General features: G+C 45.1%; 1 protein-coding gene and 1 pseudogene across 3 annotated transcripts; both read right to left on the bottom strand.

Annotated features, from left to right (window-relative positions):
- Positions 1-1,448: 1,448 nt before the first annotated feature.
- Positions 1,449-25,367, bottom strand: LOC147328625 (NLR family CARD domain-containing protein 3-like). Of its 3 annotated transcripts, none has more exons than XM_086297140.1 (11): positions 25,265-25,367; positions 15,819-15,938; positions 15,656-15,739; positions 15,089-15,205; positions 12,759-12,831; positions 12,395-12,596; positions 10,473-12,270; positions 8,132-8,302; positions 7,014-7,187; positions 2,673-2,719; positions 1,449-2,539 (listed from the first exon to the last, which is right to left on the bottom strand). In XM_086297140.1, exons 2-11 carry the CDS (start codon positions 15,893-15,895, stop codon positions 2,001-2,003), a joined length of 3,282 nt encoding a protein of 1,093 aa, XP_086153266.1. In that variant the 5' UTR covers positions 15,896-15,938; positions 25,265-25,367; the 3' UTR covers positions 1,449-2,000. The 3 variants fall into 3 exon arrangements, with proteins under 3 accessions (XP_086153266.1, XP_086153267.1, XP_086153268.1); XM_086297141.1 differs by lacking the exon at positions 25,265-25,367 and adding an exon at positions 23,483-23,580; XM_086297142.1 differs by lacking the exon at positions 25,265-25,367 and adding an exon at positions 23,395-23,577.
- LOC147328626 (uncharacterized) lies at positions 20,137-21,517 on the bottom strand (annotated as a pseudogene).
- Positions 25,368-27,835: the final 2,468 nt, after the last annotated feature.

Raw genomic sequence — 27,835 nt, 5'->3', positions numbered from 1 at the left:
TAATAGACTCCAGTTTGTGCATGTAAATGGAGAGTCCTCTTCACACACTGAGGTTAATTATGGAGTTCCACAGGGTTCAGTGCTAGGACCAATTCTGTTTACATTATACATGCTTCCCTTAGGCAGCATCATTAGAAGACATAGCATACATTTACACTGCTATGCAGATGACACCCAGCTCTATCTGTCCATGAAGCCAGATAACACACACCAATGAGTTAAACTGCAGGAATGTCTTAAAGACATAAAGACCTGGATGGCCGCTAACTTTCTGCTTCTTAATTCAGATCAAACTGAGGTTATTGTACTCGGCCCTGAAAAGCTTAGAAATATGGTATCTAAGCAGATTCTTACTCTGGGTGGCATTACCTTGGCCTCCAGTAACGCTGTGAGGAACCCTGGAGTCATTTTTGACCAGGACATGTCCTTCAACGCACATATTAAACAAATATGTAAGACTGCTTTCTTCCATTTGCGCAACATCTCTAAAATTAGAAATATCCTGTCTCAGAGTGACGCTGAAAAACTAGTTCATGCATTTATTACTTCCAGGCTGGACGACTGTAATTCATTATTATCAGGAAGTCCTAAAAACTCACTGAAAAGCCTTCAGCTGATCCAAAATGCTGCAGCAAGAGTCCTGACAGGGACTAGAAAGAGAGAGCAGGTTTCTCCTGTTTTGGCTTCCTGTTAAATCCAGAATTCAAAATCCTGCTCCTCACATACAAGGTCTTAAATAATCAGGCCCCATCTTATCTTAATGACCTTGTAGTACCATATCACCCTATTAGAGCACTTCGCTCTCGCTCTGCAGGCCTACTTGTTGTTCCTAGAGTATTTAAAGTAGAATGGGAGGCAGAGCCTTCAGCCTTTCTCACTCACTAGGTGTTAATAGACCTCTCTGCATTAATCACACTTTTTATTGATTGCTCATAGAGGGTCATTGATTGTTGGGTTTTTCTCTGTATGTGTTATTGTAGGGTCGACCTTACAATATAAAGCACCTTGAGACAACTGTTTGTGTGATTTGGCGCTGTGTAAATAAAATTGTGAGATTTCATCAGAGATGTAAAAATTGCAGCTGATGTTACTGTGTCAAAGTTACCGAGGCTGGAACACAGAAACATTAAATAGATTTTTTCCTCACCTAATTTATTTATTTTTTCCAGCATAAAAACCTTTTAAAAATATGCTTTAGTTCAGATTTTAATCCAGAAATTCAGTAATGAACATATAAAGATCACCTGTGCAAAGATTTCTGTTTCTAAAGTGAAAAAGTAAAAAAATTATAGCACTTTTAATAAATGTTTAGGTGTTTCCAGCCCGGCCCAATTTTGGCACACATTGGACACCATATGTAAGTAGTAGGCGAGGGCTGGTTCTTTTAGGTTCAGCTGCTAACAAGATGGTGTATCGGTCAGAATACAGGAAGGAGGACAAGAGGCTGTCACAGTCAGCTAGTTTATTGTCACCTCAATGCTCAGTGTTGCCAGCAGTTTGTAGTAACATATGTTGCCATTAGACTAAATATATGTCACACCAGCAGTGGTTCAACTAATATAAACTCAAACAATATCTAATATGATAAACCTACACATGCATGCATGCATGCATATACATGTCCATGACATAATATATAATAACTCAAATTATGCAAATATTACATAACTTGGTTCAAACACACAGAGAACACCACGTGAAAATGCGCTGCTACAACTCAGTAGAAAGTAATTCAAGCTGCAGCAAATCTCGAGATTGCAAATAAACATATTTAAGGTAAGTTAGTTTTCAAGTTGCTATACATCAATACAACCATTACATCCCAAATTGTAATAATATGTATGCATTAAGTCCGTAGTAACTACATAAATTGGAAAAAAGGTGCAATAAACTAAATAAAAAAAAGAATTGAAATTTGTTTGTGAGTGAAAGAGACAGACATGTACAGACTGAACTGTTCAACAGTCAGTGTTTCTCTAACAGGATGACCCTCTTTACACTCAGCACAGACACACTGAGGCACCACTTTCTAACCAAAACCCAGGATAAAGAGTATCAGTGAATGTGGTGTTGAAGGTGTGGAGGTGGATCAGAGTGTCAGAGACTCTGTAGAAGGACAGAGTGCCAGCAGGACAGTCCACATACACTGCTACTCTGTTAGAGACAGAGGAGGAGGAGGAGGAGGAGGAGGAGGAGATGGATGCTCGATTGTTATTGTGACAGACAGCATCAGGACCATCTTTAATGCAGTTCAGACTCCAGGACTGATCGTTGTATCCAAAAACACAGTTGTACGTCTCTCCTTTCCTTCGGATTCTTCTGTAACTCACTGATATATCAACCAGTCCTCCCCATTCAACCTCCCAGTAACAGCGACCAGTCAGACCATTTGTGCACAGCAGCTGGGGACGAACATCAAATCTGTCTGGATGATCAGGATACGACTGAACCTCCTCCACACGTGTCACCTTCCTGTTGTTGTCGGACAGTTGGAGGTTTGTGTTCACTGTGTTTGTGTCGACTGTAAGTTGACAGGAATCTGATGGAGAGAACAAAAACAATCCAGCTGCAGTTATTGATCCATCATCTGTTCATTGATTGAACAGATGATGGATCAGAGATGTGAATGTGTGCTGCTTTGTTTTCATGAATCCCATTAAAAACACACTTACACTTCCTCAGACCTGGTGTCAACCATTGTTCTCCAGCAGGCTCAACCCTGAAAGGAGGAGGGGGGTCAGAGCAGCACAGTCAGCATGCACACATGGACATTACATGGCTCTCATACACAGACTGATAGTGTTAGGATGGAAAATGATTAAATAAAGCTGCTTTTGCTTGATGGTTTATACACATTCCTATTGTGCTCATACAAATGTGGCACTCCATGTAATAAGGGCCAAACGCATTAATTCAGCAATATTCTTAAATTGAATTATTAAGACTGACATGTAGAGCTTGCAAACATGCTTACACATCAATTGTGGAGTTAGAATAGAATAGAATAGAATAGCCTTTATTGTCATTGTACAGAGTACAATGAAATTGGAGTGCCACTCCCTTGGTGCAAATTTCAATAATAAATATAAATGTAAAATATAAAAAGTACAAAAAAAACAATCGTAAGTACTCAAACAATAGTATGTACAATATATACAGGATAGCAGCATTAATATAATGACAGTATGAATAGCAGCATAATATAATGACAGTGACGGTATGGAATAGGTTCACTTGTTTTTGTGCTTATTTACTACGGTGATAGCTCTGGGACAGAAGCTATCCCTGAATCTGTTTGTCCTGGTTTTATGTGACCTGTACCGTCAGCCTGACGGTAATAGTTCAAACAGTTGGTTGCTGGGGTGAGAGTGGTCCTTGATGATATTGCCAGCTCTGCTGAGGTACCGAGAGTTTGCAGTGACCTCCAGGCTGGGCAGAGAGCAGCCAGTGATCTTCTGGGCTGTGTTGATGACCCTCTGCAGTACTTTCCTGTCCGCAGCTGAGCACTCTGCATACCATGTTGTTATGCCGTACGTTAGGATGCTCTCTATGGTGGCTCTGTAAAATGTCACCAGCAGCCTCTCCTCCAGGTTGTTCCTCCTGAGCACTCTCAGAAAGTGGAGACGCTGCTGGGCCTTTTTAACCACCGCTGTAGTATTTGCAGTCCAGGAGAGGTCATCAGATATCTGCACGCCCAGAAACCTCATGGAGTGTACCCTCTCCACACAGCTCCCGTGAATGTAAAGTGGGGCCGGGTCTGCTCTGCCCTTCCTGAAGTCCAAGATAAGTTCTTTAGCTTTCGTGGTGTTCAGTTGGAGGTTGTTAACTGAACACCACTCAGTCAGTCTGTTGACCTCATCTCTGTAGTCCGACTCCTCCCCCCTTGAGATGAGTCCAACCACTGTGGTGTCATCCGCGAACTTTATGATGGTGTTTGAGAGATGGGTAGGGGAGCAGTCGGATGTGTAGAGCGTAAACAGGAGGGGACTCAAAACACATCCTTGTGGAGACCCGGTGCTGAGTGTAATGGTGCTGGACCGGTGGGGGCCTAGTCTGACAGACTGTGGTCTATTTGTCAGGAAGTCCTTGATCCAGAGGCAGATGGGGGTGGAGAGTCCCAGGTGAGACAGTTTCTGGACCAGGATCTCCGGGATGATATGATTGAATGCTGAGCTGAAGTCCAGGAAGAGCATTCTCACATAGCTTCCTCGGTGCTCCAGGTGACTCAGCGCAGTGTGGAGCGCTATGGTGATAGCGTCCTCGGTGGATCGATTTGTCCTGTAGGCAAATTGGTGGGGGTCCAGAGTGGGAGGCAGACCGGCCCTGATGTGCTGACAGACCAGTCTCTCAAAGCACTTCATCACTACAGGCGTAAGTGCAACAGGCCTGTAGTCATTTGGGCTGGCCACAGCTGTCTTCTTGGCGATGGGGATGATGGTGGAGGTTTTGAGGCAGGGCGGGACGGTGTTTGATGACAAGGAAAGGTTGAAGATTTTAGTGAAGACTCCGGTCAGTTCGTCAGCACATGCTCTGAGAACCTTTCCATGTATTCCATCAGGACCTGCCGCCTTCCTGGGATTCACTGACCTTAGAACACACCTCACTTGGTGCTCCCTAAGTGTTAGTGTGCCAGTGCTGGGGGCGGGTGGAAGTGGTGTGGCAGCTGAGGGCTTGGTCGTCTCAAAGCGGGCGAAGAAACGGCTTAGATCCTCAGCCAGTGAGGCATCAGTCCTAGATGTTGCCTGGTTATTGCTTCTGTAGTTGGTAATGTGATTGATCCCCTGCCACATTTTTCTGGGGTCGTTGTCAGCAAAGTGATCTTCAATCCTCCTCCTATAGAGTCAGGGGGATATTTTTTCTGGGCTGAGAGAGTCCGAACACAATGTCCCAGATTTAGATAATCAGTAGAAAATAAGAGGCTAAGAATTGCTGGATAATATTAGTGCAACAAGATTAGGCTACGGAGGTGTTTTTCCTTTTTTCCAGGAAAGAAGCAGATGGTAGGACAAGGTCAGACATGGACGGAGTGGAGAAGACCCGCAGGGGAGACGGTAGGAGCACCACATCGCGGTATAAAACTGCATTTCATGCTTACAGGGCCATCCTATTTGTGAAGCAGACCGCGTGTTCACATTGAGGTCCAGCACGCAATAACTTGTAACTTCAACTGCTGAAGCCAATAAAATCTTTCCAAAGATAGTCGTTCTCCTTCCTTAAGAAAGAAAAATGAACACAACAAAGTGGCGACCCTGACGGAGTTTTTCAACTGGTTTCGGTTCAGCTCACAGAAAGCCTTCAAAATAAAGGTAAGCAGAGCCTGTTGTTTATATCAAAATCTGGATACCAAAGTAGAGGACGTACGCCCTGACGGCACCGTGAATTTTACTTTATGGCCAAATTCTTCCAGATCTTTGATATAAAGGCTGATTTGTTTTGGTATTGCCCAGTGCCTGGTCAGTGTCTTGCTCAATGGTCAGGTTGGGACTGCCAGTAAGAGTTATAAGACAAAAGGTACATCAGTCCAAAAATTGGAATAGACGGTCCATATTAGACAAAATTCTCAGCACATATAAATCAACAGGGATACAGAAAGGAGTTCCAGATGAATAAAAATTCATTCAAAGCCTTCTGTTGATCGCTTTCATTTCTTTTACCTTTTTTATTTACCTTTAACCTTTTGTATTGTTTATATTGTCTGTTTTGTTACTTAGTGTTCTTCTTGATGCATTTCTCAATCATCCAGGTAAGTAAATCTCCAAAAGTTGATTCTGTTCATCTGGACATAGCGTTTTGTGGGAGAAACGTTTCGTCATCATCCAGGTGACGTCTTCAGTCTCAGCTGACTGCAGGTTTCAACCTTATAAACAGTACATTTGCATAATGACTGAAACCAGCCCACTGAAGGAACAATGGGCTGGGAGGTCAGTATCATAATTATGCAAATTCTCATCCCCATTGATCAACAACCACTGATCAAGGGCCATTGATTAAATGGGCCTTGCCCATGAGTACCATTCACAGAGAGTTTGGATACTTAGCGTTCTGTTTATTTTTACCTTCATGTTCAGCTCTTTGTGACGGCCTGTCTACAAAAAGCGCTTAATAAGTACACTTTACTTACATATAAATTGGCAAACCCAACAGTTAACGGGTTTGAGTCTATAGTACTTTGCATAACACCCAATAAGGATTTTAGCTGTATTAATTATGTTCATTACAATGTGCAGAAATTGGCTAACCTGACCAGGAATGCAATAGCTGGACTATCAGAAAAGTTGATGTCAACGTCAGTTATGACAGTCCAGATCAGGATAGCTTTAGTTATGCTTTTGGCAAAAAATTGGACACATTGGGTGCGTCCAGTGCTTGGGTCGGCTTGTTGTATGTATATTTCAAATTATAAAGCTCTGGACGGGTCAGTTACCAGGGCACCGGAAGGATTATGGAAACTGTCACATGAGATGAAAGAATTTTCTGGGATTGATGTTGTCAGATCTCATGTTTGAGGACTCTTATAAACAGATTGATAACAACGGCAGTAAAGGACGAACACGTGCCACCAAACTATCAGATGCCATTGCTGGTTGGGGTCGGGTGAGGAGGACTCAGGACTGAGTCGAGAGATAAGTTGGAGCCCCAGATGTTGAGAAGTAGAAGGGCTAAATATGTATTGCTCATTTGGTGCTTAGGCTTTTATTATCAAAAGAAACACTGAATCCTTTTAGAAGATAAAATGTCTGTTTGTTTGATGCGTCTGTCTGTAAGACCCAGTAACTACGTGAAGAAGGCCGACAGCTGATTTAGCACTGACTCGACCAGAAGACTGCTCTCCAGTTAAGGCTGAAAGGCTGAGTATCACACTGGATGGGAAGCTGTGGGATAGCAGGCTGAACGAAACACATGTTCCTTTGATTCACACGTAGAATATATGTGAAAGGGAGAGAATCAGAGAACTCTATCATTCCCTGAGGAAATTAAAATTCATCCTCCTCTATCAGACATTCTCTCCATACCTGAGAGTGTCCAGTCTCCAGTCTGGATCCTTCAGTCCAGCCGATAGCAGCTTCATTCCCGAGTCTCCTGGATGATTGTAACTCAGGTCCAGCTCTCTCAGATGGGAGGGGTTGCAGCTCAGAGCTGAGGCCAGAGACGTACAGCCTTCCTCTGTGATCAGACAGCCTGACAGACTGCAGACAGAACAACGTGTGAACACTTTTTTGTTGTTGCTGTGTTGTTGTTTTTTTCTTTTGTTTGAGCTTGAATGCCACGCACCCATTCCACGCATTCAGTTAATGTTAGCTTTATTTATAGCAGCAGCAATTGAGAACACATAATGAGATATAATTAGTTGGATTTTTTTGCCCATTGTTAATCAGCGGTGCCAGCTTTGTCTTTCACAGTGATAAGGCCATGAGGGTTCTGCCCAGTATCTTTGCTGTTCCTAGGACTGCACTCTTCTGGACGCAGATCTCAGACGTCATTCCTGGGATCTGCTGGAGCCACTCGCCCAGTTTGGAGGTCACTGCCCTCGCTGCTCCAGTTACCAAGAGAACCACTGTTTCCTTCACCCTCGACATCTTTTTGAGCTCATCTCACAGCCCGTCGTATTTTTCAGGTTTCTCATATTACTATCACTCAGCTACATCTATCACTATGGCTGTCTTCATCTGCTTTTTCTATCGCCTCCTTTAGCCAACTGATGATCTCACCAGTGGGGAAGGGCATAGGTATTGATTGTCCAGATCTTGTTCTTCCCATTCGGCTGACTGCTCAGAACTTGTGGTTGCAGCTTTCCTGGAAGCCACATTTGCCTGTGGGATTCCCAGGTACTTGTAACTATTCTCAATGTCTCAAGGTCTTTTTTGCATTTCCTGCAGTTTTTCCTTAATCTATCATTCATAGCAATGAAAGGGAATTCGTATATCACAAGCACAAAATAGCCCTAAATTCTCTAAATGGACGGTGAATGAATTCCCTTTTTAAACATGCAAAAATATGAAATATGAAAAAAGTCTACAGTACCCAGAGTCTAACACTATGCAAAAGGTTAAACAAAAATAATTTGACAATTATATGATGGGTAGCTGTTTAAATATTAATACAATTTAATGTTTTATGGCTGATTCCTGACCTGAGAAATTCCAGTTTACAATGTGGATTTTTCAGTCCTGCAGAGAAAAGCCTCACTCCTGAATCCCACAGGTCATTGTTACTCAGGTCCAGCTCTCGGAGACTAGAGGACTGGAAGTTGAGAGCAGACAGAACTTCACAGCTTCTCCCTGAAAGGTTGCAGCCACTCAATCTGAAAAGCAAGATTTGTGATAAGATTAAATTACTGTAAATGCTGAACCTAGACAGCCCAATTCATGGTTAAGAAAATACTCTAAAATTTGAGTTAAAACAAATCTAATAAAACATTTTAAATTTTCTTTGTGAAAACACAAATCAAGCTCTGTCTAAATATACCTGTTGGCATAAACAGAAGGCACTATTGGTCACTTTCTTGGCCCAAACAAATCTCTTCTAAGGGACACTTAAGTGTTGCACCTCCACCAGATGCTTTTGGTCAGTAAGCTTCTGGTATGATCACACTTGTTGGAAAGTTCATAGCAGAAATGAAAAAGGAGATAACAGACTACACTGAAGGCGAGTTATAAACTGAGCTATGATTAGCTAACTAAAGTATGTGTAATTGATATAAAGAACAAAACTCCTGTCCTTGAAGACAACATTGTGAGTGAAAAACACGAGGCTAGCAAATCTCGGAGATGAGGCTGAAGGATCAGATCTAGAATGCATGCAGAAAGTATTCACAGCAGTTCAGTTTTCTCCACGTTGTCATGTTAGAGCCTCATTCCAAAATGAATCACACCAATCATGCCTTGCTGGCTTAAAAGGCTGTGCTGTTAGTCATTAGATTGTTGTTGTTGGTATGTGTTGGGCTGTTAAAGAAAGCAGCATGCTGAAAAGCATGAAACTGTGGTTGGGTCTGCCGTGTGATGTTTACAGTGGCGCCAAAACCCAGGAGGGGGCGTGGCAGACCCAAGACCGGGCCAGCCAGGGAAGGAGCTGGCCCAAAAAGTGGCCGAGCTAGTGGCCACGCAGTGAGAGCAGGCGGCGGTGTCTCGCCACCCGTGGGAAGAACTACAAAACTGATCCGAGTGCCGGATGCAGCGAATCATGAGTCTAGCAGCTCAGATTAGTTCCTGGCCGTCACCCCCGCCACCCCCACCTATGACCCTCAACTGCACAGCGCCTGTTCTGGCCTCCAGGGTGAAACCAGCCAGGATGCAGCCTGTCAGCGCACCCATCACCCACTCCTTGGGTGGGAGCGGCTGTTGGCCGGCAGGGGCCTGCACCCGTCATGGCCCCAGAGGAGGGCCGCAGAGCGACTGGTGTGTCTTCACGGACCGGCCAGAGGCACTGCGAGGGGCCTCTCCAGCCAGAGGTGGAGGTCGAGGAGGCGCTGCGAGGGGCATCTAAAGCAGGTGGTGGAGGTCGAAGCGTGCAAGGGTCGTGCTACTCCTGAGGTCACCATGCTGGCCGGTCTAGTGGTGTCCTGAGGTCAGCACGCCAAGTGGTCCTGCATGCCGGCCACCTGCCAAGCCACGTGGGAGCCTCTGCTTACATCTGCAATTGCCACATGGGTGGCCCCCGTCACCAGCGCCACGGATACGTGGGTAGCCACTTGAACTCACACTTCCCTATCGCTGAGCCGCTGTAGGGGAGATGGACCCATCTGTACGGCATATGCAATCCCGGCTCACGCTGCAAGCTGTGGAGCTGCAGCTGACTGTGTGTGTACAGCAACCGGGAAAAAGTGTTAAATACAGCAGGATGCAAACTGTGAAACTGTGGTTGGTTCTGCCGTGTGCTGTTTACAACCCATAGTGACAAAGTAAAAAAAAAAAGTCTGCTTGAAAATTTTTCAGAAACTTATTTAAAATGAAACAACCAAAAAATAAATAAATAAAACGTATAAGCAAGTATAAGCAAGTATTCACAACCATGCCACTCAAAATTAAGCTCAGGTGTATCCCGTTTCCACTGATCATTTGTTAGATATTTCTACAAGTTGAATAGAGTCCACCAGTTGACTGGCTGTGATTTTTAAAGGCACAGGCTTGTTTATATACGGTCCCATTTTTGAGAGAGCATTTCAGAGCAAATAGAGAGGTGACCAAAGATCTGATGTGAACTCTTTGGCCAGAATGCCAAATGTCGTGTCTAAAGGAAACCAGCTAAAGGTCATCACCTGGCCAATACCATCTCTACAGGTGAACAAGTGGTGGCATCAGGATGCTGTGGGGAAGGTTTATGGCAGCAGGAACCAGGAGACTAGTCAGGGAAAGATGAATGCAGCAATTTACAGACATGTCTTTGATAATCGAGAGGCTCGAGAGGACCTTTGACAGCTGAATTATTTTGAATATTTCACAGATTCAAAAAGGAATGACCACATATTTACTTACAGAGCTCTGTTGGAGGCTTTGACCACTGGTAGCAGTCTCAGAAGAGCCTCCTCTGAAGCAGAGTATTTATTCAGGTCAAACACATCCAGATCTTTTTCTGATGACAGTAAGATGAAGACCAGAGCTGACCACTGAGCAGGAGACAGTTTATCTGTGGAGAGACTTCCTGAACTCAAGGACTGCTGGATCTCCTCCACTAGAGAACGATCATTTAATTCATTCAGACAGTGGAACAGATTGATGCTTTTCTCTGTAGACAGATTCTCACTGAGTGTCTTCTTGATGTACTGGATCATTTCCTGATTGGTCTGTGAGCTACTTCCTGTCTGTGTCAGCAGGCCTCGTAGGAGGGTCTGGTTGGTCTGCAGTGAAAGACCCAGGAGGAAGCGGAGGAACAAGTCCAGGTGTCCATTTGGGCTCTGTAAGGCCTTGTTCACAGCAGTTTGGTAGAAGTTTTTCTCTGTAGATTCTCTTGTGTCAGAGTTCTTGGAGGTTGTTTGTTGTTCTTCCAGCAGATTGAGTCCAGAGTTGATGAAGGTCAGATGGACATGAAGAGCAGCCAGAAACTCCTGAACACTCAGATGGATGAAGCAGAACACCTTGTCCTGGTACAGTCCTCTCTCCTCTTTAAAGATCTGTGTGAACACTCCTGAGTACACTGAGGCTGCTCTGATATCGATGCCACACTCTGTCAGGTCTGATTCATAGAAGATCAGGTTTCCTTTCTGCAGCTGATCAAAAGCCAGTTTTCCCAGAGACTCCATCATCTTCCTGCTCTCTGGACTCCAGTGTGGATCTGTCTCAGCTCCTCCATCATACTTGACCTTCTTCACTTTGGCCTGAACCACCAGGAAGTGGATGTACATCTCAGTCAGGGTGTTGGGCAGCTGTCCTCCCTGTCTGGTTTCCAGCACATCCTCCAGAACTGTAGCAGTGATCCAGCAGAAGACTGGGATGTGGCACATGATGTGGAGGCTTCGTGAAGTCTTGATGTGGGAGATGATCCTGCTGGACTGCTTCTTATCTCCAATTCTCTTCCTGAAGTACTTATTCTTCTGTGGGTCAGTGAACCCTCTGACTTCTGTCACCATGTCAACAAACCCAGGAGGGATCTGATTGGCTGCTGCAGGTCGAGTGGTTATCCAGAGGCGAGCAGAGGGAAGCAGTTTCCCCCTGATGAGGTTTATCAGCAGCACATCCACTGAGGTGGACTCTGTAACATCAGTTAGGATTGTAGTTTTGTGGAAGTCCAGAGGAAGGCGACACTCATCCAGACCATCAAAGATGAACACAACCTGGACGTCTTCAAAGCTGCAGATTCCTGCTTCTTTGGTTTCAGTAAAGAAGTGATGAACAAGTCCCACCAAGCTGAACTTTTCCTCTTTCAGCACATTCAGCTCTCTGAAAGTGAATGGAAACATGAACTGGAAGTCCTGGTTGGCTTTGCCTTCAGCCCAGTCCAGGGTGAACTTCTGTGTTAGGACAGTTTTCCCAATGCCAGCCACTCCCTTTGTCAGCACAGTTCTGATTGGTTCATCTCTTCCAGGTGAGGCTTTAAAGATGTCTTCTTGTCTGATGGTTGTTTCTGGTCTGTCTGGTTTCCTGGATGCTGTTTCCATCTGTCTGACCTCATGTTCATCATTGACCTCTGCAGTCCCTCCCTCTGTGATGTAGAGCTCTGTGTAGATCTGATTCAGAAGGGTCGGGTTTCCTGCTTTAGCGATGCCCTCAAACACACACTGGAACTTCTTCTTCAGTGCAGACTTGAAATGATGTTCATAACCTTCAGTGGGAATTTCTAAAAAACAAATTAATTAAATCTCAGTCAAGAATTTATTAAGTACACATGCATGTTGTCCATCTGCAAGATATTAGTTAATTTAGCATTCATTAACCAGCTCTAATCTTTATCTGTTTCTTACTGCGCAGCAGACGGTCAGCCAGCTCCTCCTCATTCAGTCTCCTCAAGAAGTCCACTGTGATCTTCACAAATGCCTCTCTGCTTCTGCTCTTCTCATCATCCTCCCTCTGACTCTCTAAGCATTCTGGGTAATCTGGACTCAGAAGCTTCTGGATCTTCTTCAGCTCGTTCTTCACAAACGTGATGATGTTGTCCTCCAGCAACTAGAACAGAATACTTTATGAATGAGCCAATCAGACTGAAATCATGGAGCCAAACATCAGATCCATGTTGGACACACTGACACCCCGCTGGTCTACAAAGAGCAGCATGGAGATGACTGTGAACAGAATAGATGTAAAAGTAGTTGTTGTACATGTACAGACCATAAATATGGAGTCCAGCTGTGTTTGATGGGCAGTCTGACCACGTTGAACCTCTGAGCTCTCCTGGTCCACTCTGTGGAGGAATTATCATCAATTCAGCCAGTGATATTTTGACAAAGACATTTATTTAGATGACTGCTCTTAGTCGTATATGGCTATGATTTCAGCTGATCGTACTAAAAATCAACAGCTCAGCTTAGTTTCTTATTACTTTAATTTTCCCAACTAAAAGCCAACATCAGCTGCTAACAAATTCTCTTTGGATGACAGTTGTAAAGAAAACATAATGAAATAGTTAAATAACAATCAATCGTCTAAGATATGATTAATTCCTCTCTCAGCTCAACGACCATCCGGTCGTTAAGTCTGACGTCACTAGCCGTGTCTGGGTCTAAACTCCGCTGCAGGTCCATATATCAAACGATCACTATGGCATTACTGAGAGTTGAAAAACTGTCTAAAGTCTTTCATCTTTAATAAAATGATCAGCGTTCTGCTCTACCAGGTGTAACAATTGAGTTTAACATCCAGGCATCCATGAAAACGGAATTTATGACATTTAACGGAGTTAGAAGTTAGCAGGAAGTTAGCTCGCTAGCTTCTATCTAAATACAATATAGCATTTCCTGACTGAGAGATTTTGGAAACAAATTAAAACGTACAGCTCTGTTATCACTTCCAACATAAATGAAGAAAGAAAACTAAACAGCAGTGACGTTTGTAGGGTTACTGAAGTTTGGCTAGCTGGTATGTAATGATGTGCTATGTGACCGCTAGCGACACAGCTATGTTACCATAATATAAACAAGCTAACTTTTTTTCCACTCAATAAAAGTTAACGTGAGTGTTCTCGGTGGTCAGGAACAAATGTAATCGCATGGCAGGATGCTGTAAAAGGACCAAACTTCAGCCAGGAGAACAACTGAGATAATCCATCCACAATACGAGGTTAGTCATTCATATACTGCTGCATGGGCTGGGCTGTAGTTACATCCTAAGGTTTTAAAAACTGAGCTTAAATAAATGATTAGCGGTAATAAAAGCCGAGGGAGGTCAACAGTGATCACTGACTGTTTTAGGAGCTTTTTGAGATTAAATAGAAGAAAATACAAAACATTAAACATGTTAACAACACAAAAGCCATATTAAACGCAGACTACTTTAGGCCCGGAAGTAGGATTCGTCACGTCATCACTTAAAGACCGGATACTTGAAGTAGATAATTATGTCTCTCAAACTTCACCATTTTTTGGATCATCATGTTGGACACGAATACAGAGCTGCTAACTGTCTCTGACTCATCTGTGTCCTGGTAAACAACCACATTCATATCCAAGAGGTTGAAATCTCACAGTTTTGTCATAAACAAACCACAGAGAGGTTCCTGTATTAACGTTAACAATATGGTTTGGATCAGACGATGGGATGAATCGTTCAAACCCTGAGTCAGGATGCTCAGGTGTCATTTGGTAGCAGAACGTTTGTGCTATACAGAACCAGTATGTGCAATGGTTTGGGCCTCCTGCTTTATTTAGTTTTAAAATGGGTCAGTCAGTTACAGTGTGGGAAGGTTTCTTGTAATTAAAACAATAAACTTTGTTTTTAAATGAATGAGATGCTCTATAGTTTTTAGTTTCTCAATGTTTTGTCGATATATCCGTGAGATCTTCAACTAACACCTCCAGCAGACCTTCAAGAGAGGTTCGTTCTGAGTTCCTGAAGACTCTGGACGTTCTAGCGCTGTGTTGGTTGACTCATCTCTACAATGTTGCGTGGTTATCAGGAGCAGTGTCTCTAGATTGACAGACTGTGGTGGTTCCCATCTTTAAGAAGGAGGACCAGTAAGTTGCACTCTTTCCCAGTGGGTGATGGACTCTGTCAGGGCTGCCCTTTGTCACCGGTTCTGTTCAGAATTGCCACGAGGCTTTCACTTGGGTGGTCTCAGAATATCCTCTCTGGTTTTCACAGATGATGTGGTTCTGTTGGCTTCATCGAGTGATGGCCTTCAGCCCACACTGGAATGATTTGCAGCTGAATGTCAGACCTACTAACCCTAACCTGGCAGAGCTCTACTCTTAAAATCGAAACAAAAACACAGAAAAATCTTAATATTCATAAGATGAAAAACACTGCATAGGTGGCACCAACCTGCTTACTTAGTGTTTTTAACAGAAAACAAATGGAAATGTACAGAGTCCACCAGATCTACCCAGTCCTCTTACTCCCACCACAAACCTTACACAAACAGATAAACGAGGAGGTATAACAACATTCAACAACACCAAGCAGTTAAATCAGCTCTCAAAGAGTTGATGTTACTAGCCGCTCACCTCTCTGCAGCAGACACCTGCTGGACTTTAAAATTAATGAGCTGACGTCTAGACCAGTCACTCTTGAAGGACACACAGCTGGGTCCAGCTTCAAGTCCAGCTGGACTCCCATGGGTCCTGTTAGGGAGGAAACATTTTTTTTAATTTGCAGCTACAGAAGCTGATGAAGATTAGGATACCTTCATCGTCCTAAAGACAAACTGGATTGCAGGCTGAGCATGAGCAGAAGGAAACTCCAAACTAGTGTTGGCAGTGGGCATGCTGGTTTTGGTCAGTTTAGCCACGAGGCTAAAGTCAAACTACCCACTGCTAGCATTTGTTTCTATAACAGTTCAGGATCCAGATGTCTGATGTCTAAATTTCCACAACTTCTTAAAATAAATAGTTAAAAACAGCCAATTCTGTCAAAATGTGGCTTCAAACCAGATAAAAATGACAGTTACAGCTGAGCCTGTGTGTCCTTTGAGACATTTTAGATCATTTTAAAAACCACGAAGCAAAAAGATCATCATCACTTACATCAGACAACAAACTGACAGCACAGAGTTCATGTTACTAACAGCTCACCTCTCTGCAGCAGACACAGGCAGGTCTTCTATGGGAGGGCTTTTAGACTTGTCACGCTCTCTGGGTGGAGGTCCAGGTGGGTTCCTGTGAATAATGATGGAGCAGAGATGTGAGTGCTGAGCTGTGACATGGAGTCATGGACAGTTAGAGATGGTCATCTCACCTCTGAGCTTTGGTCTGGCTCTCTCTGGCTCTTTTAGAGGGAGGGGCTCCCTCCTCTCTGTCCTCACACTGATCCATGCTGCTCAATCCAAATCAGCTCACACACACTTTCTACCTTCACCTGCAGAGGAAACACAATCATTCATGTGCACATCAGCTGAGAGCTGCAGAGGTCGTGTCTGATGTGTTGATCTGCTCCATCTGAGTGCAGATAATACGAGGTATCTGCTGTAGTTGTAGGACTGACCATCACATATCAATAAGGGATCAATAATAACAGCAACAAGCAGCGTTATTCTTAGAGACTGTACAGACTTCTACAACCACAGTTTATCAACATTGTTATTAATTAATGTACTTATGACAGTATCATGTTAATGAGAGGAAAAATAACGTTCACATTACAGAAATAAACTGAATGTTGTTCTTGTGCAGAGCGTTCACTGCACTGTGTTTCCTGTTTCCTTTCATTTGATAAAAACTGTAAATGTTCAGAGACAGACGATCAAACTGAGTCGGAGTTGCACTGGCACGTATGGAAAGAATAAAGTACACAATCATTTACAGCAGCACGATACGGTCTCTCAATCACACCACCACACAGTACTGACCCACACATACAGTTCTTACACACACACTGGACATTCTGGACATTGTTTTCACTTCATCACTTAAATCACTTTAAGCATATTTGCACTGCAGAAGACATAATGTGGATTGCACAACACTGGACATTATATTCTTCATTTCCAGTTAATATTTGTACAGCTGCTGTTATTGTGTATATATTTATTTATATTTCTTCATACATTCTTATATAGTTCTATATTGTGTATTTTGTTGTACAGTTATTTTATTTTCAACTTTAATTTATATATTTTATCTTATTCTTTCCCAGTTAAATTTACCCTTCATTCTAATTTGTGTTGTACAGTTATTTCCTTTTTAACCTTAATTTATATTTTATTCCTTCCTAGTAAAATTTACCCTTTTTAATTTTTCATATTTATTTCCCTTTTTAATTTTTCATATTTATTTCCCATCTTATTCATAGCCTTTTCCTTTTTTGTTTTCTTTAGGTCACGAGCAGTTGTCCAAGCATTTCACTGCATATCGTACTGTGTATGACTGTGTACGTGACAAATAAAATTTGAATTTGAATTTTGAATTTTTGTTTGCAGCTGCACATCTATCACATCAAGAAAGTTCTGACAGCAAAAACTGACCAAAGGCTGAAAACACTGTGATCTGTGAGGAGCAACAACCTTTAGAACACAGGAACCCATCAGCAACTCAGAAGCACGTACAAAACACAACAGCAGTGCTCCAGGATGCTAGGGGGCAGTGTTGAGCTTTTGTTACCTCGTGGCTACACAAGCCAGCAAGTACCAACAACCAGATTTGGTGTGTGGTAGTAACAGGTAAATTAACTTTTTTTTTAAACTTATTTGAATATATATGGGTGCTTGTGTATAAATACACAAACAATACACATGTGCTTTCATGCTTTCAATTGTGTAATTTAAGTGATCTAGTAGCTCTGCTTTGGAAGTTCAGTTCATGCTAGAAATGTGTTTTGCAGTTTGAACGTGTTTTGTCTCTAGGGGCCACCGCATATATTTATATATAAACATATATAAATACAACCGACTTCTTTTTTTTTTTTACATTATAATTCCTTTTGTGCATAATTTTATATTATTGTTAATAATAAATTAATTAAAGCAACAAAACAACCTGAAGAGCCGGCTCTCTAAAAAGAGTCGGAAATCCCATCATCTGCAACTGAAAATAATTGTGGATGATTACTATACCTTTCTAATGTGACGTTGTTGTCCCTGGCTCTCTCTCTCTCTCCCTCCCGCTCTGTTCCTGTGGTACTGACTGTAACTACCGCCCCTCCCCCCTCTGCCCAGCGCAAAGCACAACACCGGCTCCCGTCGTTCACGTCAAAGATCCGGCTCTGACACATTTCGTTCGCAACCGACACATCACTACTCCGTACAGTGGGGCAAAAAAGTATTTAGTCAGCCACCGATTGTGCAAGTTCCCCCACTTAAAATGATGACAGAGGTCAGTAATTTGCACCAGAGGTACACTTCAACTGTGAGAGACAGAATGTGAAAAAAAAATCCATGAATCCACATGGTAGGATTTGTAAAGAATTTATTCGTAAATCAGGGTGGAAAATAAGTATTTGGTCACCTCAAACATGGAAAATCTCTGTCTCTCACAGACCTGTAACGTCTTCTGTAAGAAGCTTTTCTGTCCCCCACTCGTTACCTGTATGAATGGCACCTGTTTGAACTCATCATCTGTATAAAAGACACCTGTCCACAGCCTCAAACAGTCAGACTCCAAACTCCGCCATGGCCAAGACCAAAGAGCTTTCGAAGGACACCAGGAAAAGTATTGTAGACCTGCACCAGACTGGGAAGAGTGAATCTACAATAGGCAAGCAGCTTGGTGTGAAAAAAATCAACTGTGGGAGCAATCATCAGAAAATGGAAGACATACAAGACCACTGATAATCTCCCTCGATCTGGGGCTCCACACAAGATCTCATCCCGTGGGGTCAAATGATCATGAGAACGGTGAGCAAAGATCCCAGAACCACACGGGGGGACCTGGTGAATGACCTGTAGAGAGCTGGGACCAAAGTAACAAAGGTCACCATCAGTAACACACTACAACGGCAGGGAATCAAATCCCGCAGTGCCAGACGTGTTCCGCTGCTGAAGCCAGTGCATGTACAGGCCCGTCTGAAGTTTGCCAGAGAGCACATGGATGATACAGCAGAGGATTGGGAGAATGTCATGTGGTCAGATGAAACCAAAGTAGAACTTTTTGGTATAAACTCAACTCGTCGTGTTTGGAGGAAGAAGAATACTGAGTTGCATCCCAAGAACACCATACCTACTGTGAAGCATGGGGGTGGAAACATCATACTATGGGGCTGTTTTTCTGCCAAGGGGACAGGACGACTGATCAGTGTTAAGGACAGAATGAATGGGGCCATGTATCGTGAGATTTTGAGCCAAAACCTCCTTCCATCAGTGAGAACTTTGAAGATGAAACGAGGCTGGGTCTTCCAACATGACAATGATCCAAAACACACCGCCCGGGCAACAAAGGAGTGGCTCCGTAAGAAGCATTTGAAAGTCCTGGAGTGGCCTAGCCAGTCTCCAGACCTCAACCCCATAGAAAATCTGTGGCGGGAGTTGAAAGTCCGTGTTGCTCGGCGACAGCCCCAAAACATCACTGCTCTCGAGAAGATCTGCATGGAGGAATGGGCCAAAATACCAGCTACTGTGTGTGCAAACCTGGTAAAGACCTATAGTAAACGTTTGACCTCTGTTATTGCCAACAAAGGTTATGTTACAAAGTATTGAGTTGTATTTTTGTTATTGACCAAATACTTATTTTCCACCCTGATTTACGAATAAATTCTTTACAAATCCTACCATGTGGATTCATGGATTTTTTTTCACATTCTGTCTCTCACAGTTGAAGTGTACCTCTGGTGCAAATTACTGACCTCTGTCATCATTTTAAGTGGGGGAACTTGCACAATCGGTGGCTGACTTATTCTTATTCATAGCCTTTTCCTTTTTTGTTTTCTTTAGGTCACGAGCAGTTGTCCAAGCATTTCACTACATATCGTACTGTGTATGACTGTGTACGTGACAAATAAAATTTGAATTTGATTTGAATTTGACTAAATACTTTTTTGCCCCACTGTATATATGAATGTGAATCGCATCATTGGCTGGACTACGGGATAAGGTGGCATCGTTCTAATCCCATACAGGAGCAGTCAGTCACTGACTAACACTGCAAAACATGATTGTTAAAGTATTCATTTTAATTTCAATTCAGGTTAGATTTTTTCTTTTTTGTGCGCAACGCAGATTTTCTGTGCGCAACGCAGAGACCGTGCCAGCAGTGCGCAATTGCGCACAGGGCGCAGCTTAGAGGGAACAATGCCCATCGGCAAGAAATTTACATCAGTCCTTAAAACAGGATTCAAACCTTCCACTTGCAGAGCTGCTAAAACCTGAACCACAAACTTCACCCTGTACTGAAAAAGTCTTCACTGTCACGGCTGCCGAAGCGAGCCGTGTGGGGCAGGTCCGGGGGCCGACCGTGAGGACGGCAACGGCGGCGCGGGGGCAGGTCCGGGGGCCGACCGTGCGGACGGCAACGGCGGCGCGGAAGCAGGTCCAAGGGCCGACCGTGTGGACGGCAACGGTGGCGCAACTGCAGGTCTGGGGGCCGGCCACGCGGAGGGCAGTGGCGGCATGTAGGAGGTCGTCCACTCAGAAGGCGGGGGTGGCAACAGAAGTCCGGAGGGCGGCCACGGTGGTGATGATGCCCAACAAGCGGCCTGGCAGATGACCGACGATGTGGAGGTGGTAGTAGGGGACCCGAAGGCTGCGTGGCCCCTGCAGCACCAGGCGAAGCGGAGGTTGGACCAGACGAGGCAGAGGCTGAAGCCGAAGCTGGGCCAGGCGACGCTGAAGCGAATGCGGAGGCTGAACCAGGCGAAGCTGATGCAGAGGCTGGGCCAAACGAAGGTGGGGAAGCTGAAGAGGAGGCCACTGCAGATGAGAATGAAGACACGGAGGCTGGACCAGGCGAGGCTGATGAGGATGAAGACGCGGAGGCTGGACCAGGCGAGGCTGATGAGGATGAAGACGCGGAGGCTGGACCAGGCGAGGCTGGACCGGGCGAGGCTGGACCGGGCGAAGCAGCTGTTGAGGATGCTGAAGCTGGGCCGGGCGAAGCAGCTGATGAGGATGCTGAAGCTGGGCCAGGCGAGGATGATGCTGAAGCTGGGCCAGGCGAGGATGATGCTGAAGCTGGGCCAGGCGAAGCAGCTGATGAGGATGCTGAAGCTGGGCCAGGCGAGGATGATGCTGAAGCTGGGCCAGGCGAAGCAGCTGATGAGGATGCTGAAGCTGGGCCAGGCGAAGCAGCTGATGAGGATGCTGAAGCTGGGCCAGGCGAAGCAGCTGGCGAGGATGATGCTGAAGCTGGGCCAGGCGAAGCAGCTGGCGAGGATGATGCTGAAGCTGGGCCAGGCGAAGCAGCTGATGAGGATGCTGAAGCTGGACCAGGCGAGGATGATGCTGAAGCTGGACCAGGCGAGGATGCAGCAGACGAAGGCGCTGCAGCAGGCGGCAGCATGGATGAAACTGCTGCTGCAAGCGTGGATGAGGCTGCTGGTGGAGCAGCTGGTGGCTGGACGGGCTCCTCGGGCCCTCCAGCTGACGAGACAGGAAGCTGGGCGGGCTCCTCGGACCCTCCAGCTGACGAGGCAGGAAGCTGGGCGGGCTCCTCGGGCCCTCCAGCGAGAACAGTCTCAGGAACAGTGGGCACAGGGGCCCCTGGAACGCACAGGACAAAACCAGCAGGCGCGGGGACCTCTGGCAGGAACAGATCAGGACCAGCAGGCACACGGGCCTCTGGCAGGCACAGGACAGGACCAGCAGGCACACGGGCCTCTGGCAGGCACAGGACAGGACCAGCAGGCACACGGGCCTCTGGCAAACACATAGCGGCCTGCAGCTGCGCAGAGCATTGACCCTGCTCAGGCAGCGACAGCCGGGTGCAGTCCTCAGCTGGCTTCTTAAACTCCAGGGGTCCAGAGTCTGATGGGGGCTGAAACCCAGCCTCTGGGGAGGCCCTGGAGTGCATCTCAGTCTCAGAACCGGCCAGCCTTTGAGGACTGTTGACATTATTATTAGATTTGTCTCTCTGCTTGGAATGGATGGGCGAGGAACAGTGTCTTTCGGGTAGAATTGACTTGTATTGTTTTACAGGTGGAGCAACTGACACAGGATGCAGGGCTGGTGGCTGCTGAACAGGAGGCTGAACTGAAGGTGACGGACATAATGGTTGTGATGACAACGGTGGTGAAGTTGGAGACTGAGCTTCAGGCCGGGCGGCTAACTGAGCTTCAGGCCGGGCGGCTAACTGAGCTTCAGGCCGGGCGGCTAACTGAGCTTCAGGCCGGGCGGCTAACTGAGCTTCAGGTTGCAGTTCAAATGAATAAACAGTCCTGGTATTATCAGAGCTGGTGTTAATTGTCTCTGGGATATATGCCACAGTTTTAGCAGACCCTGGGTTAGCTGACACGGGTTTAACAGGTTCAGAAGAAACAGAAGAACAGCCCTTTGCTTTCACTGAAGTCTTAAAAATGCCAACCTGGGAGAGATCGGTTACCACGAAGGTAGGTAGGCTTAGCGAATTAGCTCCCACTGACACACCCCGAACAACCCCAGAAGAAAAACTCTCAAAGTTCAAATTGGAGCTGTTATCCTTTTTACTCACCACAGTCGGCCGCTCTGATATCCTGGGGTCCGACTGTGGCGAGGGGCGTCGACGGCGCGAGTGCTGTTTCCCATTTGAAGGCTGGACCGACGGGCCGGGCAGGACGCTCTCGGTCGGGTCAGGGAGTGAAGCATGAGTTGCAGGGTGGGTGGTAGCAAGGGGGAGAAGATGAAGCTCGTTCAGAACAAAATTCTGTGTGAGCGGGTGAAGTGAGCTGAGCAACCAGGGGAGACCAGAAAGTAAGCGCTGTAGCCGAACAGCTATGCCTTGTCGGAATTCTCTCCCCTCATGCTCCAGCCATAAGTTAATTAATTTGTCTACTGAGTAAATAATGTCCTCCCGGAGCTCCTTGGGCGGATTGAATGCTGCTGGGTCCATAGTGGACGGTTCGTACTGTCACGGCTGCCGAAGCGAGCCGTGTGGAGTTGGAAGAAGGACCCAAGATGCAGGCAGTGGATGAGATACCGGTGGTTTTATTTACAGAGGTGTAGTGGCAAACAAACAGTGGGGCATAACAAATAACTAAAGACACCTAAACTGGGAGAACTAAAAATAACAGACCTGGGAGCATATGACAACGGGATGAGAAGCAGAGAGACGCAGACGAGGAACAGGACACTGTGGAACACAGGGTAACGCAGACTGACACGAAGTAACACAGACGAAGCGGCAACAGGCAGGAGAACACACAGGGCTTAAATACACACACCAGTAATCAGGGGATGAGAGACAGGAGGGCAACACAGCTGGGAGAAATCAGAGCTGACGGGACAGGGGAAATGTAAACTGAACACACTCACATCAGACATGAACCTTCAGAAGAAAACAGGAAACTAACAGACACAGAGAACCAGACAGGACACTGAACTTGACAGGCAGACTCATGAGCAGACACAATAACACCATGGACAGACAGAGGGAACACAGAGAAGTGGGAGCAGGCAGGCAAAGAACAGAAACCTAACAAATGGCAAAATCACAACAGAATACACACTCGGAATGAACAAAAGCATAAAGAAACACAAAACACTGAGTCCTCAGACTCAGGACCATGACATTCACTGCAGATCATCACTGAAAACATTCAAACTGACTCATCATGGAGTCGTTTTTCCTTCGAACTACAAACAGGACATTAAATGTGTGTTTTAAGACAAAGTCACGCCCACACTGAAAGAAGGATGTGTGTTTAGCACACGTCCTTAACCAACAGCCTGTTGGTCCAGCTGTGAGTCCGTTACCGTGAACTATGGAGCGGCAGATGTGTGCTGGAACTAAGCTGCACACAGCTGATGTTAGCCAGGAAACATTAGAGACTGCTAAGGTTACCTTCACACGGAGCTTCACACGGAGACGATCAGTCAGCAGAAACGGGTAGTTCAGGAAAGAGAAAGTAAAGTTTGAGCAGGAAGGAAACACCCACAGGGTTGTGTAATGTTACCGTTAGAAACTGTCAGTGCTGCATTCAGGTGCACGTGGGAAACTCCCAAATCTCTGGCAGGTTGTCCAAAGGTGATTTATGTCTCCTGGTTTTCTGGAGGTCAAAACACAAACTGCATGATGTCACTGTGACCACCACAGTGACAGGAAGTGTTTTTATCACAGAAACACTGAAATGATGCTAACGGCTGTCGTTAGGCTCACTGACAGCAGTGCTGATGTGTTCATGTCAAACACTGGCTCAGGTCAGACTCCTTCATCCTTCTCCAGCGTGAAGCCGCCCTCAGACACACAGGAGCTCTGACCTTTGACCTCCTGCTACCTTTTTATAACATTTTTTTGTATATTTGAAGCTTCTGATGTGCACGAACATCAGTCCAGCTCCTTTAACTTTGAAGCATCGTGTTGAGTTATTAAAAGCTCTTTGAATTCTGCTTTTATATTTTATGAGCTCCCTGCTCTGTTTGAGCCTCCAGCTAAAATAAAACATCTGAGCTGAGATTAATGTGACGAACACACATTTATGATAACAGTCCCTGTACACTGACACATCAGTGATGTTTGTTTCTGGGTTTGAGGTCAAAGGTCAGCGTCATACCTGCATCATGTTATTGTGTTGAACGTGTCACTGCAGAGGTGTCAGTGTGTGTGGAGTTCGTCTTTGCTCCCTGATGTAGGAACGCCTTCGACTTGTTTGAACTGTTTAATCTGAGTTTGTTACTTTTCAGCTGCAGTAACATGTTGATGCTGTGCATCAGCTCAGCTCCACAAATGACCTTTAGACTGAGGTCACTTCCTGTCACTGTCCTGACAGAGTCTTCAAAGGCTGATGACATCACAGCGACGAAGGCCGCCCTGATCCGTCTCTCCAGCAGACAAACATGATGTGTTTTGGGTTTCAGTCACTAAGTGCCACAGTTTCATCATCGCTTTTTAAAGAGGGAACTTCATCTGACACATTTTCACAGCTTTGAAGTGGAAATGACGCTTTGAAGGAAACGCAGAATGGATTTGCCTCCACAAAAGAAACAGCGGCAGACTGAGGATCTTGTTAGAGGAAGAAGATTGGTGAAAAAAGGAGATCTGATGTTAGAAATGAAAGCAAAAGCAGGAGGTGTGTGGACTGTGTGTGTGTTACTGAAATGTTTGAAGTCTGTTTATAAATCCAGTCATGTTTAGTTCAATATATCGATGTGCTGATCTTTACCATGTTGTTCTGTAGTTATCATGACAAATTAGAACAATGGACCAATTAGCCTGTGACAAAGGTGTTGCTGAGCGAAGACGTTCGCATCAACGAGTGCAAACTTGTTCTTGGTAAACAGAATAATCTCAACGAGTCAGGGTTGCACATCTAACATCAATGCTTAAACTTAAAGCTACAGTTGAGATGATAAACAGAGATGTTAACATTACTTACATTGTTATAACAGAAGATTTGCATAACATGGATTTATGAGTTCCAGCTGCAGAAAACCGACTGAACCTGCAAATAACAGCAGCGTGCACGAGCACTTCCTCCTGAGTGTTTGTGTGTGAGCAGCGCCCAACAGAAACTGACGCTTTGTGACTGAGCTTCAGGTTTTATTGTTTACTCAACAAGAATTTATGTGTTTTTCTGTTTAATCAATAATCTATAAAAGCTTAAAGGTAGAAAGAAGGGAAACTTACGGTGCCTTCAAAATCTGCAGAGGAAGAATTGTCTCCACGCTCGTGTTGTGTGGCTTCAAATGCTCTCTGGCTGTGTTTTGTTCTCTCCGCCCATTTCATCGAGGAAACACCAGGAAGATAAAATACCACACATGCACAGGCATGTCGCGTAAAAGCAGCACATAGTGATGAAAAGTTAAGCATGATCAGAAATGCTTATGAATAAGCTTAATAAGGTAGAAATAAGCTTTCAGATGCAGACTGGTTTGACAACCTTGGTTTTCTGTAGATGTGACTGCTCAGATAAATGAAATGAATATCAAAGTGCAATGCAAGGGCCTGAAATGTACAGCACAGTGAAAGTTGCAACTTCTCTCAACTCAATTGGGGGACAATATCCTGACTCACATGCTAACACTGAAGGAGGCCATCAGCTGATCAGCCTCACAGGTTCCACGGTAGAAGCACCGCATGGCGAGTTTTCAAGGCAACTTCAAGACTTGAAAACGTTTGAGAGTGAACCGTCACTACTGAAGCACATGGTTTCTTCTCCTGTAGTGTGGATAATGCACCCAGTGATGTTCACAGGTCTGTCCCACTACCTGAGTTTTACTCTTCCCACACATGAGGAGACATGCTCAGAGCATCCTAGCCCTCTTTGGATCTACCTGCAGACATTCTCAGTGATGAAGTTCAACAAATCCAGATCCTCTGATCTGATGATCCCCTCTCAGGGTTACAACGCAGACATTCAGCCAGATTTCGCTGCACTTGTTCAAGCCCAAGACAGACTGGATTTTTCTCATTAAACCAGTGAGCTGAATGGAAACATCGTAAGCACATGTTTCTTCTTGTATAAAGTTATTTTATATATTCTAAAGAATCTTTAACATACTGCAGATTTGTGAAGATTAATAAGTTAAAATAAAACAGTCATGTAATGATTTTTTAAAGTTGTTTATTACTTTTAAAGGATTATTTTAATGTCAACCTACATAACAATTCATACATTTACATAAATATCTACAGAATATTCTTAAACTTCTGATTACCAGTAGGAGAGAAATGGGAGAAATTTAATATTTAGCCACATTAAGTTAAAGTTATCAGCGGTTCGCCCCTACAACACTATTCAGATTTTTGATGTGGCCACCTATAGAAATTAATTGCCCAGCCCTGGCCAAGAGAAAGGTCTGAAAAGCTTAAAATCATTATTTTGAAGCTTTCTAAAGTTTGTTTATATTTGGTACTATTATTGTTATTATTATTATTATTATTATTAGACATGCTTTTTATGCCAATGCAGACCAAGATCCGAGGTGTCACTCACTTAATTACAAGCTGGCATGGCTCTGGTGTCGGCGATCAGGGATCTACTATTCTCTTCTACCTGAGGAGCGACCCGCCTATGGTTGGCTACTTCCAAACACAATCCTGAACTTCTCACCTGCAACTCCTGTCAGTGAGATCTTCAACTCACACCTCCGGCAGAGCTTCAACAGTATTCCGAGGAAGACTGGGGACATTGAGTCCGAATGGACCACGTTCAGCATCTCCATTGCTGAAGCTGCTGCATTGAGCAAGGTGGTTGGTGCCTGTCATGGTTGAAACCATTGAACCAAATGGTGGACACCAGAGGTGAGGGGAGCCACCAAGCTGAAGAAGGAGTCCTATCGGGCTTAGTTAGCCTGTGGGACTTCGGAGGCAACTGATATGTACCGACAGGCCAAGCGGAACGTGGCGCGGGCAGTGGCTGAAGCAAAAACTTGTTTGTGGGAGGTGTTCGGAGAGGACATGGAAAAAGACTTTCGGACTGAAGAGATTCTGGCAAACCGTCAGGCGACTCAGGAGGGGAAAGCAGTGCTCTACCTGCACTGTGTATAGTGCGATTGGAGCGCTGCTGACTTCGACAGAGAAAATTGTTGGCCGGTAGAAGGAATACTTCGAGGACCTCCTCAATCCCACTGGCACATCTTTCGTGGAGGAAGCAGAGTCTGATGACGAAGGGGATGACCCGCCAGTCTCTGGGGGCGAGGTCACTGAGGCAGTTAAACAACTCCTTGGTGGCAGAGCCCCTGGGGTGGATGAGGCTCGCCCCGAGATCCTGAAGGCTCTGGATGTTGTAGGGCTGTCCTGGTTGACACGCCTCTGCAATGTTGCGTGGCGATCAGGGGCAGTACACCTGGACTGGCAGACCGGGGTGGTGGTTCCTATCTTTAAGAAAGGGGACCGGAGGGTGTGTTCCAACTACAGGGGGATCGCACTCCTCAGCCTCCCTGTGAAAGTCTATGCCAGGGTGCTGGAGAGGAGAGTCCGTCCACTAGTCGAACCTCAGATACATGAGGAACAACGTGGTTTTTGTCCTGGTCGTGGAACACTGGACCAGCTCTTTATCCTCTCGAGGATACTCGAGGGCGCATGGGCATTTGCCCAACCAGTCTACATGTGTTTTGTGGACTTGGAGAAAGCATTTGACCGTATCCTTCAGGGGGTCCTATGGGGGGTGCTTCGGAAGTATGGGGTGTCTGGCCCATTGATACGGGCCATTCAGTCCTTATACGACCGTTGCAAGAGCTTGGTCCGCATAGCCGG

This window comes from Aulonocara sp. 'chitande type north' Nkhata Bay, linkage group LG6 (genome assembly GCF_057382095.1).
Source record: "Aulonocara sp. 'chitande type north' Nkhata Bay isolate Kocher_YH1m ecotype deep benthic linkage group LG6, A_spYH_male_GT1.1, whole genome shotgun sequence".
Taxonomy (NCBI): Eukaryota; Metazoa; Chordata; class Actinopteri; order Cichliformes; family Cichlidae; genus Aulonocara; species Aulonocara sp. 'chitande type north' Nkhata Bay.
This window is presented reverse-complemented; position numbering and strand designations above follow the sequence as displayed.